The following is a 17,538-nucleotide window of genomic DNA, read 5'->3' on the forward strand; positions in this document are numbered from 1 at the left end:
CCACATGGTCTGAAGACATACCTTCTGGAACATGAGAAAGCTCTATAGAAAATCTCCTGCTTACTCCTGTCAGCCCCTTCCTACCTCTAGCCCTAGCTGAGGGGCCCCCAAAGCTGCACTGCTCAGATTGCAGGAGGTTGGGGACCTTTGGTGAGCTGACCCACATCGGCTAGGAGTACCTGCTGATTAACAAAACTCATGAATCACATACACAATCATATATATGTGTATAAATATATATATATATTTATATACATATATATGAAAATAGAATGTATAACTCAGCCACCACTAATTGCCAGCTAAGCAATTTGGTAGATATAGTTTGGTGGGTATCTTTCCTTCTGATCACGCTCACAGGTAGTTTGTTTACTTTTTCAAAAATGGGATTATATAATGGATACTGTTCTACAGTCATCATTATGACTCTGGAAACCTTTTGAGATATTTCTCCACTGTCATTCTAAGCTGTGTTTCTGTTTCTTTTCTCTTCCTCTTTATCTGCACCTGCAGCTTACCGTAATGAACAGTCTGCTCTGGGGTTGTCATGTTGGATTGCATGGGAGAACCAAAGTACTATGCCCAACTGTTAGACGACATTTCAGAATGTCAATAAATCTAACCAAATAAATATCTTCTCTTTTAAAAGAAATTAGACTGTTTTTTAATTTTTTTAAACAAAAGCATGATTTGGACCCATGTGCTGTAAACCTCAATCTAAGACATTTGAACTTAAAGAATGGAAATGTGGGGCCATGGCATCATTGTACACAGCTTATAAGATTTTATCCTAATTATGAAATAAGGTAAAAATTTTAGTAAGCAACTCTGTCCTTATCATTCTCAAAGCTCAGGAGCAGTTGAAAGAAATAAAATCTTAAACAAAAAACTTAGATATAATCCGTAATAACAGAAATTTAAGATGGCTTAAAACTTCCCTTTCGCCCTAATGAGTATGAAAACTATATCAAACAGGAGAACTGGGCCAAATATTAGATAATTTGTAGTTACTAGTGACTGATTAGCAAGCCTAGAAAATTGTCTCCAGTCCTGTTATTTGCAGGTTCACACAGTTTTTCCAGCAAATCCCAGAGGCCCATGACACATTCCAACCAGTGATGGGGCTGTGATCTCGAATTCTAGATTAATCAGCACAAATCTTCCTTGGATCCCCAGGGAAAAAGGCCCCTTTTCGATACTAATGATACAACAAAGTGGCAAAAAGTTGCCTCTAGTATTAGCTTTATCACATTTTAACTCTTGTCCCATTTAGAAAAAAAGTGCAACTCACTGCCAGCGTTAATTTAACATCATGTGTAGGAATGCTATGTCTTCTAAGACTTGACATTTTTAGTAATTCAGAATTACTATATTTTGTAAATGGAAATACCACTACTAAAAACAGAATGCTATAAATAGAATGATGTCATTTGTTTCCAAAGACTATCAATATACTAGAGCAATGCAAAAATAATAATAAAAGCGAGATATTTTGTGGCAAACTTTGTGGGTAAGGTTAGGACTCTAATCTGCAAGTTATCTCAGGGTAAATGCTGTAGCCTGAAGCACCACCAGCGATATTCTCAAGGCAAATGTGAAATGGGTTAAAGCAGTCAAGAATTATTATAGTCCCACCAACATAAGGACATCACAGCTTTCCCACAGAATTTGTGGTTGAGATCATAAGAACAACATGGTGTTCAGAGGGGGAGCTTCTGACATGGTCAGGGGCTTTTCTGAGGCAGAATGCAGAAATCCACAGTCCTGAAGAGCTGTGGCAAAGTGCAAGCAAAAAAAACAAAATAAAACTTTAGGGTAGAATCAGTCTCTGAGAAAGTGTATGATCTTATGTTGGTGGAATCAGTGTCTGAGGAAGCTCACTGCCAGCGTTAATTTAATGTCACATGTAGGAATGCTATGTCTTCTAGGACTTGACATTTTTAGCAATTGAGAATTACTATATTTTGTAAATGGAAATACCACTACTAAAAACAGAATGCTATAAATAGAATAGAATTTGTTTCCAAAGACTATCAATATACTAGAGCAATGCAAAAATAATAATAAAAGCGAGATATTTTGTATGGGTCTTTTCTGCTATAAAATTTACCAAATAGATAGAGAAAAGAGTGAAGATAGAGAATGTACAAAATGGAATCATTTTAACCAAGCTGCTAAAATAATTAACATTATGGAACTTGAAGCATGAGGAAAGACTATTCTTGTTCTGACTAGCCTGGGAATTTAAACTTATTTTGAACTTTCCAGTTCTGCGTCAATGCCTGGATATACATCTGGACCTTCAGGTAACCCTCTAATTACCCCCGAAGGATTCATATATACATCTACCTGACAGACATTATCCAGACCACGGGGATGTGACCAGATCTCCTGACACCCATCTTCTAGACTGCCTGGCATCCATCATCCTGACTGCCTGACATCTGACTGATAACCATCCCGGAACAAGCCTAGGGGTAAGAATGAAGGACTGATAATTCTCAAGAATATACTTTTTACTATGAGAACTTTTAACCTTTCTTTCTTATTGGGAACATTTCTAGGTTTTTGCTTAGCTGTGTTCCCACTTTGAAAACTCCAAGACCCTTGGATAAATCTCTATCATTTATTTCTAGCAAAGTTTCCAGATTCTTTTTGAGTTTGTTTGATAGATTAATTGGCGGCTTAAAATATTATTCTTTTTCTACGCTTATTGTAAAAGAACATGGGCAGGATTTTTCAAATCCTTTTGTGACAATATCAGAGCATTTGGAGCTACGTGGACCCATGGAAACTTTTCCATGATGGCCAGAGTAATAATTAACAGCTCCCCACATCTGGCATCTTACCCTATTAATAGAGCCCATTTATTTTTATAAGGTGCATAAATTAATACAGAGATACAGTCCACAGCTTGGAAAAGTTACAACATTCGAGCCAAGAAATGCAGCAGAAAGAGGTTTCCATTACTGCTTAAAATAGGAAACTATTACATATCACCCTAGAACAAGCAATGTGACAACACAGCCTTTCAAGGATGACCATCCAAGGCTTTGGTAATGTCAAATCTTATGCACAGAACTATTTTCATTTCCATTATTTTAAGTATATTCTGTGGGCATGCTATTTATATTCAGAAGATAGACAATATTAGTGCCAAAACAAAAATTTAGTAAAATCGGATATGTCAAGTATAGAGTGCAGAAGCCTAGAAAATTTATACTCATAATATAATAAGTGTGTCCATAAGATAACCAAGCACATTGTAAATAGAACAAAATAAAGGGGAACCGTAGTGCAATTTTCTAACTGCTTTGTGTTCTATTCAAATACTAATGACAGCTGATGTTAAAAGACTAAATCGCTGAACACACCCAACAGGTGGGGCAGCAGGGCTGGGATAGCCTGAGCCCCCTCTCACAGGGACTTGGACACCACATCCATTGCAAAGTGTTTGCAGGAACTTTCGGCCCCTAAAGTAGGATGTTCTTGGATTTGAGCTTTTTAATGCAAATGCTTGCATTTATTACTTTTAAATAACCAAAATGCCTGCCTACCTGTATGTAATCTGTTGCCTGCAACGGATTAGATAAAATATCCAACTTCAAACCTGTTCGGGTGTGTCCAGCACCAGTTCTCAAGCTGGAAATGTTTTCCATTGTAAATGGATCAATTAACATCATGGTTCCCCAGCCTTTGTTTTTTACAAGGTCATCCTTGAACGAGTTGTGTTGAGATATTCAAAGGGGAAAATATCTGCAAAAGATTGGGGCAACTACAACTAAGACTAATTCGAGAAAAGAAAGTCTTCGTAGGCATTGATTATGAGAAAGGACCATTGATAGGTGTTATAGGCTGAATTGTGTCCCCATCAAATTTAGATGTTGAAGTACCAACCCTCTGTACCTCAAAATGTGACAGACTTTGGAGACAGGCTCTTTAAAGAAGTAATTAAAGTAAAAGGAGGTCATGTGGGTGAATCTTACTTTAATGACTGGCACAAGAAGAAGGGGTTAGGACACAGACGTGTGCACACACATAGGAAAGACCATGTAAAGACAGAGGGAGAAGGTGGCCATGCGCAAGCCGAGGAGAGGCTTCAGCAGAAACCAACCCTGCCAATATGATCTTGAACTTCTAGCCTCCAGAACGGTGAGAACATAAGTATCAGTTATTGAAGCCACACAGTCTGTGGTGTTTTGTTATGGCAGCAAACAAATAGCAACAGGTGAATGGCTGGAATGGAGAGAGGGAGAAACCTGAGCAGGGAGAGACATTTCTGGGAACACATGCTCCAAAGGTTCTCCCATTTGATTTTGTCTCTTCCAGTTGGTCTGGAGGGACATGAGCAAGAGGAGCTTCAGACTGTGGGAAAAAGCCGCTTATGTGCCCAAGACATTCAACACAGAGAAGCAGAAAACAGGCCCCAAGAACACTCACAGAGGCCTCCCCTGCAAGTTTTAAACTTCAGAAAATGGGTGAGTAAGGAGGGCTCTAGTCAACCATAAACACAACAATGTAGAAACACAACCAGCTTGGAAAATTGCTGAACTAAGCTAGGATGGAACTTGGAGGAAACTTCTGAGGGAAGAATGTTTTCCAGAAAGGTAAGGGTGAACCCCGGGAGGGGTGGAAAGAGCAATAAGGACTGCCTGCAATCACCCAGAAAGCAGTGATGATGACGAACCATCTCTTTGGCCTAACAGGATCTTGCCTTTTTAGAGGCCATGTGGGGACCCTCCTCCACCTCTGAGGCATCAGGCCAGTGCTTTCTCAGGGGCCCTGGGAAAGGGTGCAGAGCCTCACCTTCAGGATAGGAGCCAGGAAGACAGAGATCCCAGTTAGGATGAAGACGATGGTGCCTGTCACTCTCTGTTCCCTGGCAGAGAAGAGGACACAGTCAGGGTGGACTAAGAGATGCTCCCTGACCATTCTAGCCTTGCGCCCTCTGTGGCACCTTGAGGTGTGTCAAGGCCCTGGCCTCTGCCTCGCTTCCCTATTCCAGAGAGTCACCGTGCCGCCCGAGACTCAGCTGACTGGCATTTGGGGAGAGAGGGAGCCTCGACAGAGGTGAGGGCATTTTGTAGGGGTATCTGGGAGGTTGTCCAGTGCAGTGCTAATAGCCGGGGTGCTTGAGCCAGACCAACTTGGGTGTGGCTTTGCCACTTACTAGTTGTGTGGCATCGGGCAAGGCCCTAAATGTCTTCGCCTCAGTAGGAGAGAAAATGGCACCTACCTGGAGGGTGGGTTGTCGTGAGGATGGAATGGGATATAAAGCGCTTCTTAGCCCTGCCCTTTGACTATAATAAGGTCCCATGTTTGTAGGGTATGACTAATGAGGATTCAGGGGAAGGGGGCCTGCTGCTGGCAGAGCGGGTAGGAGGGGTGGGAGGGCAGGTGCGTTTTCCCTTGTGCCCAGGCCCAGACACAATATAGGTGGGAGCTGGCGGCTCTGGGATAGATTGCTCAGGCCCAGCTATCTGGGGCTCAGGGGTCTGGCAGGGGACCCTGCCCTCAGTAGAGAAGCCTCAGTCCGGAAGGCTGACAGCCCAGGTCTCCAGAGGCAGTGGGGAGAAGCTCACAGGACAGCCACTTTTTAGAATGCCAGTGTCTGGTGTGGGCTCACCCTGGAGGCCCTAAGAGGTGGAAGACGCACTTCTCTGTATGAAACAGGTCAGGGGCCTGACGTGAGGCATGAGAGGAGGGCCGAGTGAAGGAACAGAGGTGACAGGCCATGGGCTACAGCCCAGGGATGGGAGTGGTCCTGGAAGGCTTTCTGGAGGAATGGAGATGGAGTAGAATCTGAACCCACAGGAGGGTTTTGGGAGACAGTAGGGGCAGAGCATCTTAAAGAGGAGACAAAGGGATAGGTCAGAGGTGGCCTGTGGGGCTCTTAAGTGGCCTATACAGGTGAGAGGTGAGAGTGAGTATGGGCCAAGGTGGTGTACTGCTTGGATTCTATTAAGAAGAAAGCAACACTTAGAACTGAATTTTCATCTCCCTTCCTTCAGGAACATCACTTCTGTACATGTGGCTCTTGCCAGAGCAGGGGCCCTTTGCACCAAGATACGGTGATGGTAAGAAAAACCTGCTTCCCTTCCCTCAACCTAACCACACCTGCTCAGGTGGTCCCCAAGCCCAGACCCCCACCTACCTGACCCCCAGGAACTGAGGCTGCTCCCCAGGGGCGCTGGTCTCTGTTTCCATCTTGAGGCTGTCAATGTGGGCAATGGAGATGACCGTGGCAGCCACATACCAGGGGAGCCCCATGAAGGAGCACAGGGCCATAAGGACGCCAACCCAGAACAGGTCCAGATGGTAGCCAGCAGCCTTCTGCAGGGGCGGCAGGAGAGGAGAAGCTATCTAGGAGCCTGTTGCTGACCATTTGTTGGGGCGGATGGGTTAGACAGAAATCTCCCCAGAGCAGCCATTTTGTGGACTATGGTTCAAGGGCTCCTTGGGCCTTCTAGAAGGTACCCTGAGTTGGCTGCCATCCTGAGGTGCTTAGACCTTACCAACCTCAGAGTTTGGTGAGCCCGAGAAGGAACACAGGTGTGGGAAGAGTGGGATGTTCAGGCTTGGAGAGGCCCAGGGCTTGGGTCCTTGGGAAGAAGGGCTCCTAGCAGTGGCCACAATATATTTGCCATTCCTGAATGAGGGGCCCTAGATTGAGCCTAGAGTGGTCCAGATTGGGATGGGGGAGAAGGTAGCCCGAATCTGCTTAGATGGAGGCAGGGTGGGGAGCTGTAGGGACCAAGTGGGCGAAGGATGCCTCTGCCTCATTGTTCTGGGCCAAAATCCCTATCAGGATCTGTTCAGACTTCCAAGTTCATTGTCGGGAGGCACAGAGGCCGGAGGGTCTCTTTGAGAGAAGCAAGGTGCCCAGTGGGCTCGCCCTGGGCTTGGTTGTGGTCTTTAGATCAAGTCGCCCTGGCCCTGGTGGCCTTACTGCCAACTGGAGGTCACACTTCCCTCCCACACACACCAGAACTCCAGTCTTCTGGCTCATATTTTGCTTCACAAGTGGCCCAAAATTTTGATAGACCATCTCTCTTCTTTGTTCCTTCTGACTTTGTAGGAAGAAAAAGGTTGTGCTCCTGCTCCTAGCACCAGACTTACCCTCAGCTTGTTCTCCTTCCGGTTGACGATTACGGCCGTGATCTGCTGGTCCATGAAGATCAGGATGGTCACCAGTAGGGCAGGCAGGATGCTCGCTGGGTACACCCACCATGGGTTCTTCCCAAAAGGGTCCACGAACCAGCCTCGGTCTGACCGCGTGGGCTGAGTGAAGCAAACGGAGAGGCCCTTTCCTCTCCCCCTTGTCCGAGGGCACTTGCTGCCCAGGCCCCACTCTGCCGCCTTCCTGCCTTTCCCCCACTAGGGGTACTTTTTGAATGTAATCTTTTCCCTTAAGAAATTGATGCCTGCAACTTTAGAACAAAGAAACCCAATGCAAACAGACTTGGGAAGGGCGTGGTATCTGCAGGATGAAGGAGATCTTTTGTGGAGGCCACCTGGGATTGGCTGGGAAACAGGGAAGTGGGCATTGGGAGGGTGCTTGCAGTACTGCTTAATTGCAAACCAACAGGAAGCAGAAATAAGGCCCAACAGGCAAGAATAAAGCATTCGTTGGGACCAGTGCCTGATGCTTCGGTCTCTCATCTCCAGTCACCTGTCCAGGGAGCATTATAGAATTGTCTATAAAACACTGGATATCAATTCAGCCTTACATATTGAGAATAAGGAATTATCTGTGCAGGAGCTGTCTGAAGTTCATCTTTTGTTTTAAGAGAAAGAGGTACTTTAATTTTCAAGGCTCATATCAGTTTTACGAGATAAGTTTAAGCTCCTCAGGAAAACCCTCCAGTAACATTGTGAAGGTCAAGCCCTCAAAGGCAGGGAGGGCCAGTTCTAGAACCCGTATCCCCCAGCCAGTGCCTTTGAAAGGGATCAGGATTCAGAGCTTAGCTACAAGCAAATGGCACCAACTCTGGACTAATAGGGAACTTGGGAAGCAGTGGTTCTCAAACTTGAGCAGCCCCCAGAATGCCCTGCAGGTCTTGTTAAGATGGAGAATGCTGGGCCCCACCTAAGTGCTTCTGATTCCATAGGTCTGGTGTGGGGCTAATTTACATTTCTAAAAAGTTCCAAGTGATGATGCGTTGGTGGTCTGGGCACCACATTTTGAGAATCACTGTTCTAAGGGACCATTTTCAGAACCCAGATGGCCCAGCTTGCAGACTGCCAGGAGTTGGGAAACTGTAGACCCTCAAGTGGAAATCAAGGGGCTTCAGCTAGATTCCAGCATCTTTCTTATCCTGTGGCTACACAGTGAGATTTCAATATTGTGAATACTGTGCCCAACCCACCATTTCAAAGGACCGCCCCCTGTCCTATACAAGAAGGGTGGAGCTTGCACGGAGAACCCACGTGGTGAAAGTTTGATCAGTGAAAAAGAGAAACGGATCTGCAACTGGGGACAGGCAGAGCTAGTGCCCAGAGCAAACCTTGATGACACTGGGAACGTGAAGCTTGGGGGTTTCCAGCCCGAAACAGGCATCGATTCCACAGAACAGCAAGATGGAGAAGACAATGGAAAAGTCAGCTACCAGGGCCCGGACCTGCAGAAAGATGAGCAAGTGAGTGAAGCACCTGCCCACCTGCAGGTGGACCCAGTCCTCAGGCAGCAAAGTGGAGACTGGTTAAGAGCTTGGGCTCTGAAGTCAGCAGGCCCAGGCTCAGATCCCGGCTCTGCGATCTTGGGGAAGCATGTCATCTCTCGGAGCATTGTTTTCCTTATCTGTAAATGGAGATAATAATAGCCCCCACCTCATAGGCTTAAGTGAGCTATGATGCATACTGAAGGCTTGGCATATTTCAGTCAAAGTGGACTTGTCATTATTCATGTGGCATGGCAGCCATCGCTGACCACACTTTCTGGTGTGACAGACTGAATTGGGTCACCCATCAGGGGTGGTAAGGGAAAGGGCTGAACTGTGAAGGAAATCTTAGCTCCTAAAAATGTGTGACACATTGTTGCATGGCCACCCAAACTGGAGGGGAGAGCCCCCCAACTCTGCTGGGGACCCCTGGCTACTCTCACACCTTCTCTCTTCTAAGAGTCCTTGGCTTCTTGCTCCTCTCTTCCAGGAGGCCCATCCTAGGCCAGGCTCTGGACCTCACCCCCCTGCCCTCCGACAGCCCTTCTAGACCACCACTACCCTGCGTCCTTTTCTCTGTCTCTTCAGAGACATCAGTTTCCAGAGAACAAGGAAAGAAATTAGGAAGGTCAGGGGCAGTTTACAGCACAATGAATTCATTCCCTACTCCTACTTCCTACTTCTCTTTAAAATTGATATCAAAATAACATATGTAATTAATTAAAAACCCACGTAGTATAAAAAATAAAGTCCCCCACTTCATCTCTTCTTACTCAGGTTCCCTTTCCGGATACTCTCATACGTCTACTTGTTTTCAGTTGTTCCGGTGGTTTCTTTCATGTCGTTAATGAATATGCTATACTTTTATATTTTGATTCACTAATTTAAGGCATTATCTATTGAAAAGATTTAGCTTACTTCACTATCCCTCCTGCCCTTTTCTCATTCTCAGTCTTTGAGAGTTATTTTTAGACTCATTCCATGGGTTTCCTTGGCACTTTCAAGTTATATAATCAAACTTCTCCACTAACTTTTCCAGTATCGCTCATTCTCCAACACGCGAGTCCAGGCTCGCTGCCCCATTCCCCCACCACCCCGTTCTTCTCCCCCAAGCCCTTCCATTTTGTGACTCCCCCGCTTTGATCTTGACAGGGTCAAAGCTGAGAATGCTCATATTCTCTTCTGTAAACACTTCTTCTGTGTTTCATCTATAAGCTGATCCTAAAAGTTGAAAATCAATAACAGCTTTATATTATGCTCATATACAAAAACACGGGTCACAGCAAAACCAAGCAGTGTGCCAGGTTTACACTTGCCTTCCTACAATATTCCTAGCATCCAGATCAAAAAGTTATTAAGTTAAACCATATGAATCTTTTTGTAGGTCAAAACAGTCACAGATAACAATAGATCCTCAAATAATGTCATTTCGTTCAACGTTGTTTCATTATAATGTTGAATGGAAAAAAATCGATTCCCAGCCAGGACCCCTGTCTGTGTGGAGTGCCCAAGTTCTCCCTATGTCTGCGTAGGTTTTCCCTGGGGACTCTGTTTCCTCCCACACCCCAAAGATCTGCCCATTGCAGTGAACTGGTATGTCTACATTGTCCCAGTGTGAGTACAGGTGTGAGATGCGCCCTGCGATGGAAGGGTGACCTATCCAGGGTGGGTCCCACCTGGTGCCCTGAACTGCTGGGATTGGCTTGGCCACCTGCCACCCTGAACTGGAATCAGCCCATGGGAAAAGAATGATCTTATTTGTTTTTATTTATCTTTCTTAAATTTATATATAGTGAACATTTGTTTCAATGTGTAATATTATATGTCATTTTGCTTAAAGTTGTAGTTTCCAAGAGTTCATCAATAATGTTAAGTGAGGACTTACTGTAAACAATTTCACATGGTCCAATCTAATATAAAGATGGTTATAATAAACAGCTGTGAATTCTACCATATTATATGATGGACGTAATAAACACCATAATTTAGTAGATGTCTCTTCTATCATTCAGTGGCATCCCTGACCCTGCTCTCTAGACTGATCCACTGGTCTGAAGTTATAGTTTATTATTCTAATAATAATAATGTCTTTATACTTTTACTAAATATGTACATAGCCCTTAACAAAGTATGGCATTGTTTCACATGATTTAAAATTTCACGTAAGTGGGATCGTATTATTTGTAATCTTCTGTAATTTGCTTTATTTGCGTAACATGTTTGCGATATATTTCCTTGTGGATAGATGTAGCTGTCGTCTGTGTATATGCAGTGCAGCTGCATGTTTGTATGATTGTTTTCCACTTATTTCTTTATCCTTCTGTTTATAGATACATTTAGATTATTTTCATCGTTTTCTTCTTAGAATCAATGTTTTTATGAACATTCTTGTATGCATGTGAGAGTTTCTCTGGGGTGTATACCTAGCAGTGGAAGTGCGAGGCTGAAGATTGTATCCATCTTCAGCTCTGTCAGAGAGTGCCAATAGCTCTCTAAATTGGGTGTACCTGTTTATACTTCCACCCATCGCTTTTCATCTCCAACACTTGGTATCCCAAGACCTTTCTATTTTTACCAATCTGATAGGTGTAAGATGGTGTGGTCTCATTCTTCTCTGCAACACTAAGTTCCAAGAGGCAACAGATCAATTTGGAAGTAATTTGAGGGGGCGGGGAAAGATGGTGGTTAAAGAATTTCATTCTACATGAATTATATTTCATCCTTCAGGAAACAGACATTCTCAGATGCAGTCACTGCTCTACAATTTTTATGTAAGAGGTGACTTAGGGGTACGATCTGGTTAGAGGTGGGTAAGGAGGAAGAGAATTTGTCTTGAGGAGGCATTTGTGTTGCAAGCACACTATTTTTTACTGATTTTATATATTGCAAAGCTTTCTAAAGAGCCTTTTCTTTAATCTTTACAAAATATTGGGAAAGATCCAATGAAAGATTTTTATCATTATTGTTATTATTAGTAGTAGCAGTAGTAGCGGTAGCAGTATTTAAGATGGCTTTCGGAGAATGCGCATGGGTTTATGGTGGAAGAGGGTTGCTAAAATTCTTCTGAGTGCCCCTCCCCATTGCGCAGCTATTGTTCACATATGCAAGTGCTGTTCTGATTAATTAATATTTTATTCTGGCCACAGAACAGAAAATAAAATTAAAACTAATAGTTAGCATTTATAATAGCATTAAAAAAAAACCCTATAAATACCTAGGAATAAATCTAATAAAATATATGCAAGACCTAAAGACCAAAACCTGTGAAACATTATGGAGAGAAAGAAGACCTTAATAAATGGTGAGGTATATACTATATTCACGAGTAAGAAGATTCAAAATTTGAAGGGTGTTAGTTCTTCCCAAATTGACATGGAGAGTCAATATATTCTTATCAAAATTCCAACAAGTTTTTATTTTGGTGAAAAATTTAAGATGGCTCTAAAACTTATGTGGAAATGCAAAAGGCCAAGGTATCATTGAAAAAGAAAGACAAAGAAGGAGAGGTTGGTCTGTAAAATATAAGCCACAGACTTATAAGCCATAGAAATGAAGATTGTGATATTGGCATACAAATAAACTGGTGAAACAGAATAAAGAACCTAGAAATAGACCTCATGATGTGTGAACATTTGATATATCAAAGAAAGTATTGCAGAGCAGTGGGGGAAAGAATGATCTTTTTTAAAAAAGTGCTGGAACAATTGGCTGCCTATATAAAAACGAAGAAATATTATCTCACACTATCTGTCAAAAGCAATTCTGATAGATTGTAGATCTAACATAAAAGGAAAAACAATGAAACTTTTAGAAAATAACATAGGAGAATATCTCCTGTCCAATATTTTCCTTGAGGAAAATTTTGGTAGATTTGATTACAGTAAAACTAAGAATTTCTATTAATCAGGAGATACCATTAAGAAAGAAAAAAGGCCAGTAACAGAATGGGAGAAAGTATTTGTAACACTTATGATTACTAGTAGGTTTCTATCTAGAATATGTAAAGAACTCCTGCAAATCAAAAATAAGAATTTGGGCAATCTAACAGAAAATGTGCGAGAGATTTAAACAGGCACTTCAAAGAAAAAGGTCAAATGGCTGTATGGCCAATACACACATGATAAGATTTTCGACTTCATTAGTCATCGGGAAAATGAGAATTTTAAAAACACAAAGAGTTACTACTAGACACAAAGACTAAAGATAAAAGTCTGACAACACAAAGCATTGTCAAGGGTACTTGACAATAAAGGAACCCAGTTCTCTCTGACTCTACGTCTGAGCTCTTAACTTGAAAAACCTCAGTGAGCCAGTGCTGATGTGTCTATTCTGTGAATGGGTCAGAATCCTTGCAGGGAGATCTTGAGAACAGTCTGACTATAGGTCCCCTCCTAACCGCAGGGTGAGCTTACCTTGGTAGGGAAATAGCGGCTGAATTTGAACTTTTTCAGGGTCAGGGTCATGGAGTAGGTCCCGAAGAAAAGGATGAAGGACATGAGTGCCAGGTCTGGGATGAACTGGCAGGAATTCCCAAGCAGGCGCCCACCATAGTTCAGACACTCCTTCTTGCTCAGCAGGGACCAGTCCAGCTCTGTGAGGTTAAGGGGGTTGTACTTGGAGACCAAGCACAGGAGAGAAAGGGTCAGGACGTGTGCCCTCCTCCTGCAATCCTCAGGCATCCCACACTCCCTTCCTGCCCTCAGAGGGGCCCCCACCCTGCCTGGCCCATGGTGCCCAGCAACAGAATGATGTTCCTGGGACAGGTTGCTTTAAGGAATGACTAACGGGAGGCTCCTTGGAAAGATTAGGAGCTGACATGTGTTTCTTCGTTGTGTTCTAGGATGCGCTGCTGTGTTAGCGAGGAGCAAAAGCAGAGGGTGGGATGCCCTCTCCCTCAGCAGGCCTGGCTTCTGGCTCAGTCAATCAACCACAGGTCCTGTCAGCACTTCCTGGAGTGCCTCACATTTATTCTCCACTTTCCTTCCCCTACACACACCCCTTCACATATGGAGGCTCACATTTCACCCTTGTCAGATTCTTTTTAGCTCAATTGCTTCAGTCACTTCCCCTTTTGGTGTCCCAGATGACTAAAGTCCAGGGCACACAAAATAATTATTTATATATATTCTTATTTATGTTCCTATACATATATATTCCTATATATATGTTCCTAAGTGTGTGTATATATATATATATGTGTGTGTATACAAATATCACATATACACACATATATATACAGACATGTGTTTATATATGTTTCTAACTATAATAAAAGGAAAGTAATTTATAATAAAATTTAATATATATTTCAAAAATTTAATGTGTACATTTTCAGGAACCTACATAATGAAGTAAACAGATGCTTGCAACTAGCAATGATGAATGTTTGGATTAAGAGAAGTGTGGTAGTTTGATATGACGGTCCCCAATAAATCATGCCTCCCTCTGTTCATGCTCCTTTGCAATGTGATGCCGATGGTCCTCCCATCGAAAGGAGAACTCTATTTCTCCGCCTCTTTGAATCTGGACTCCCCTGGGCCTGCTTAGACCAACAGAATGGGGAGGAAGTGGCTTTGAGCAGGTTCTCAGCCGAAGCCTCGAGGGGCCTTGCAGTGTCTGCTCTCACCTTCTTGAACCCTGAGACCATCATGCTGAGAGAAAGCTCAGGGTTGGAGAAAACCACATGAAGAGAGAGGCCCGGCCATCTACTGAATGTCAGAGTATCCCTCGATCACTATAGCGATTAAAAATGCTTCCTGCAGTGTAGCATGCTCTACCGCCCACTGGCTTGGCCCACCGTCTCTCTCCCAGCTCATCTCTAGTGGTTTCCCTGTGCGACACCCCCCTCACACTGCCTTGGCCGATAGTCCACTCACTGCCCTGGAAAAGGTTTGTGCTTTTCCTCTGGTGCTGGTCCCTTGGCCTGGAACATACTTCTCTCTACATAACCAACTTTCCCAACCTCCAAGACCAGATCACATTCCGGTTTCTCCATGAGGCTTTCCTCTCCAGCATGGAAGTGTACATTTGGCCATATTTGACGCACGGCATGCTCTGCTTGTGCTGTCCATTACTTTTCAGGTGTGTCTCCACAGGCTTATTGCAAGCAAGTTTGACGGAAGGCCATGTCTGTTTCTTATATGTCTTTTTAGCCTTCAAAGTGCACACAGCACCTTGATGAATATCATAAGTATTCAGACACAGGTGATGACTGATTTCATTCTTCTCTCAAAATCGGATATTTGAAAAGTCTTCAGTTAAGCTGCCAACTGAGCAGTCAGCTACCTGTGCGGCAGTAACTAAAGCAACCTTGGGGACATGAGAGGTCTAAGAATCCTCCCCAGGGCCTACCAGGTGCTACCCTTCACCTGGTTTTGGACTTCCCACCATTGGAGCCACTTAGGCTGGGCGGTCTCTCCTGAGGGCCACCATTCATTCTTATTGGAAGAGGCAGACCAGATCTGGGGGCCAGGGGACTCATGAGCACAAAGGACAGATCAGATTCACTGAGCGGGGAGCATGAATATACTTTCTGGTGCTGGGGAATGGCATTGTTGGGTGAGAACTGGGAGTCCTAGGCAGAAAGACAGGGAAGAAGGTAGAAAGATATGGGAAACTTTGTTTACAGCATTGTTTGTACACTCCCATTTACCATTCCTCATGTCTACCTCCCCTTTGTGTGTGTGTATGTGATATTTATGCACATGGATTTAATGGAATGAGACATGTTTTAAAATGGGATTTCGACAGTATGTATGTAAAATAAAATTGTTCATTGACTAGGCTCCACAAATGATCCTTACGGGCAGCTGGGGTTGACCTCTGTTAGTGTCAGGCGCCATAAGGTAGTCTCAGTTTCCCAACTTTCCTCACTCTCCCCCAAGACAGAAGCTCTTGAATTCTGATGTAAGAGGAGAAGACTTACCAGAGAAGTGTTGGTGTTTGGTGGCAGCAAGGCTGAAGCATTAAACCCAGTTGTGTTTGCTGTGGATGAGCACAGAGCACAGGGTCAGCAGCTGCAGGGAGGGGAGCCTGCGATCGTCCCCCTCCTGGGCCCCCGCCCTTTCCCATCTCCCTCTAGCTCCTTGGTGCCAAGGGTTGGCTTCCATTGTGAGGGCGGCTCATCGAACCCCTGCCCCTTTTCACTCTCCTCTCTTTGTCCAGGAAGGCGGCGGTGGTAAGGGGAGCCCGGGCCACAGCTGTGACAGACCAGCTGGGCCAGGCTAAGGCAGCTCCTGACAGACACTGAAAAGCTGGCTTTAAAATCTGAAGTAAGGGATCTGCCACCAAGACAGTGCTGACACAAATTAGTGAATGTGCTTTGTGAATCCCTACCAGCTCTGTGCTCTTTTTTTTTTTTTTTTTTTTACAGCAGAAAAGAAAAGCTTTATTAGAAGGGATAGTACACTTCCAGACATGGAAGCAGGCCTGAGTAAGAGAAGCATGGCTCAAAGGACAATGTCTGTACTCTTAAACATTGTCAAAGAACTTACTCTATGCCATGCACCATACAAAACCCTTAACACACACATCTTGCTAAGTTCTCAAATCCAGAAGAACTATCCCTGTTTTAAAGCTGAGGTAACCGAGGCCCAGAAAGGTTAAGTGGCCTGCCCATTGCCCAAGGTCACATAGCTCATGCTTGGAGGAGCCACGACCCATACCAGGCAGGCCGGCCCGAAGTCTGGACACCTCCTGGCTCCACACAGCAAGCTCCCTTCCCTGCTCTGCTCCCCTCTGCACACACTTCCCTTCTCTCCTGCCCTGTCCATATGTGCTATTTGTTGTTGTTGCTGTTGTTTTTCAGGTCAGCTGGGCCTGTAAGAACTCATTGGCTTGATATTATCTTCTCTAATCTGCCTCTTGAGTGTAAGCTGAAGAAAATTAAACCCAGGACCTTGCCTCAGCATCCTTAACTTTAAGCGGAACATATGGGAGTTCCCATCAGGGGCCATGAGAAGAGTTGAGTGGAACTGTGACCCCCTCCCTGGGGGACGTGGCCATTCATTATAAAGGCAGGCCTTGGGTGGCCCCATTTTTCCTCTCTCTTGCTCCTACCCTGCATAGGTGAAGGAAAAGGGCCAGGTCCTCCTCACCTTCCTCCTCCAAGTGAAGGCAGACCGAGCAGGTTTAGGGGGCTGGGGTGGGGGAAGGCCTGCCAGTTTGCTGGCAATAAATCTGAAATGCATTGCAAGCCCCGTTTAGCTCCTGCTGGCTGTGGTTAAGAACCCAGAGGAAAGAAGAGGCTATTACTGAAGCTCTCTTCAGCCTTCTAGCTGTCACAGGGTGGTTGTGATCACAGGGCTCCTCTATGTCGCTTACTTCTGGGACAGTTGGGCAGGGAGTGTCTAAGGAATTCGGCCTCAACCTAGGTCAGAATACTCCTAGGAGCTCTGTAACTCAGAAGTTTGTTACAATTAATCTGAAGAAAGCTTCCCTCCATAGCCATCAGGGACATTTGCTTCCTTTCTTCATACCACTGACCATTGCGTGACACGCAATGAACCATGAAGCAGAGACGGTGGGCATGAAGGCTAACTCGGGGCTACGCACACAAATGCTAGAGGACTCCCAGCTAATGCCTGAGCCTGGCAAGCTCAGATGCCTTTCCACTGCCACAGTATCACACCAGACAGTCCTTGATGTCTTCTGCTGAGCCTTAGCCATTCTTTTGTATCGAGAACTTTGTGTGATTTATCTGAAAGCCACTTTGAGAAGAAGGAAGAGATATAATATGGAAAATTCCAGAGAGTGTCCAAGTATCAAATATTTTAAAATTCTAGTGTTTATAAACAGTACTCACTTGGGATTGAAAGCAGCCAAGTCAGTGTGTGCAGCGTCCATAAATAGAATACAAATCAGTTACAATGGAAACAAG

General features: G+C 44.3%; 1 protein-coding gene across 2 annotated transcripts in view; it reads right to left on the minus strand.

Moving 5' to 3' along the window:
- SLC4A5 (solute carrier family 4 member 5) overlaps positions 1 to 17,538 on the minus strand; it is an 82,076-nt gene that overhangs the window by 9,881 nt on the left and 54,657 nt on the right. Inside the window, exons 15-20 of one of the 2 annotated variants that reach the window (XM_006905192.2) lie at positions 15,586 to 15,644; positions 13,073 to 13,273; positions 8,508 to 8,621; positions 7,120 to 7,281; positions 6,155 to 6,333; positions 4,807 to 4,879 (exon numbers count right to left, since the gene is read on the minus strand). In XM_006905192.2, the coding sequence (XP_006905254.1) occupies positions 4,807 to 4,879; positions 6,155 to 6,333; positions 7,120 to 7,281; positions 8,508 to 8,621; positions 13,073 to 13,273; positions 15,586 to 15,644 (788 nt within the window). The remainder of the gene's footprint in view (positions 1 to 4,806; positions 4,880 to 6,154; positions 6,334 to 7,119; positions 7,282 to 8,507; positions 8,622 to 13,072; positions 13,274 to 15,585; positions 15,645 to 17,538) is intronic. The other variant, XM_006905193.2, reaches the window with a different exon arrangement.

Source organism: Pteropus alecto, unplaced genomic scaffold (assembly GCF_000325575.1).
Source record: "Pteropus alecto unplaced genomic scaffold, ASM32557v1 scaffold100, whole genome shotgun sequence".
NCBI lineage: Eukaryota > Metazoa > Chordata > Mammalia > Chiroptera > Pteropodidae > Pteropus > Pteropus alecto.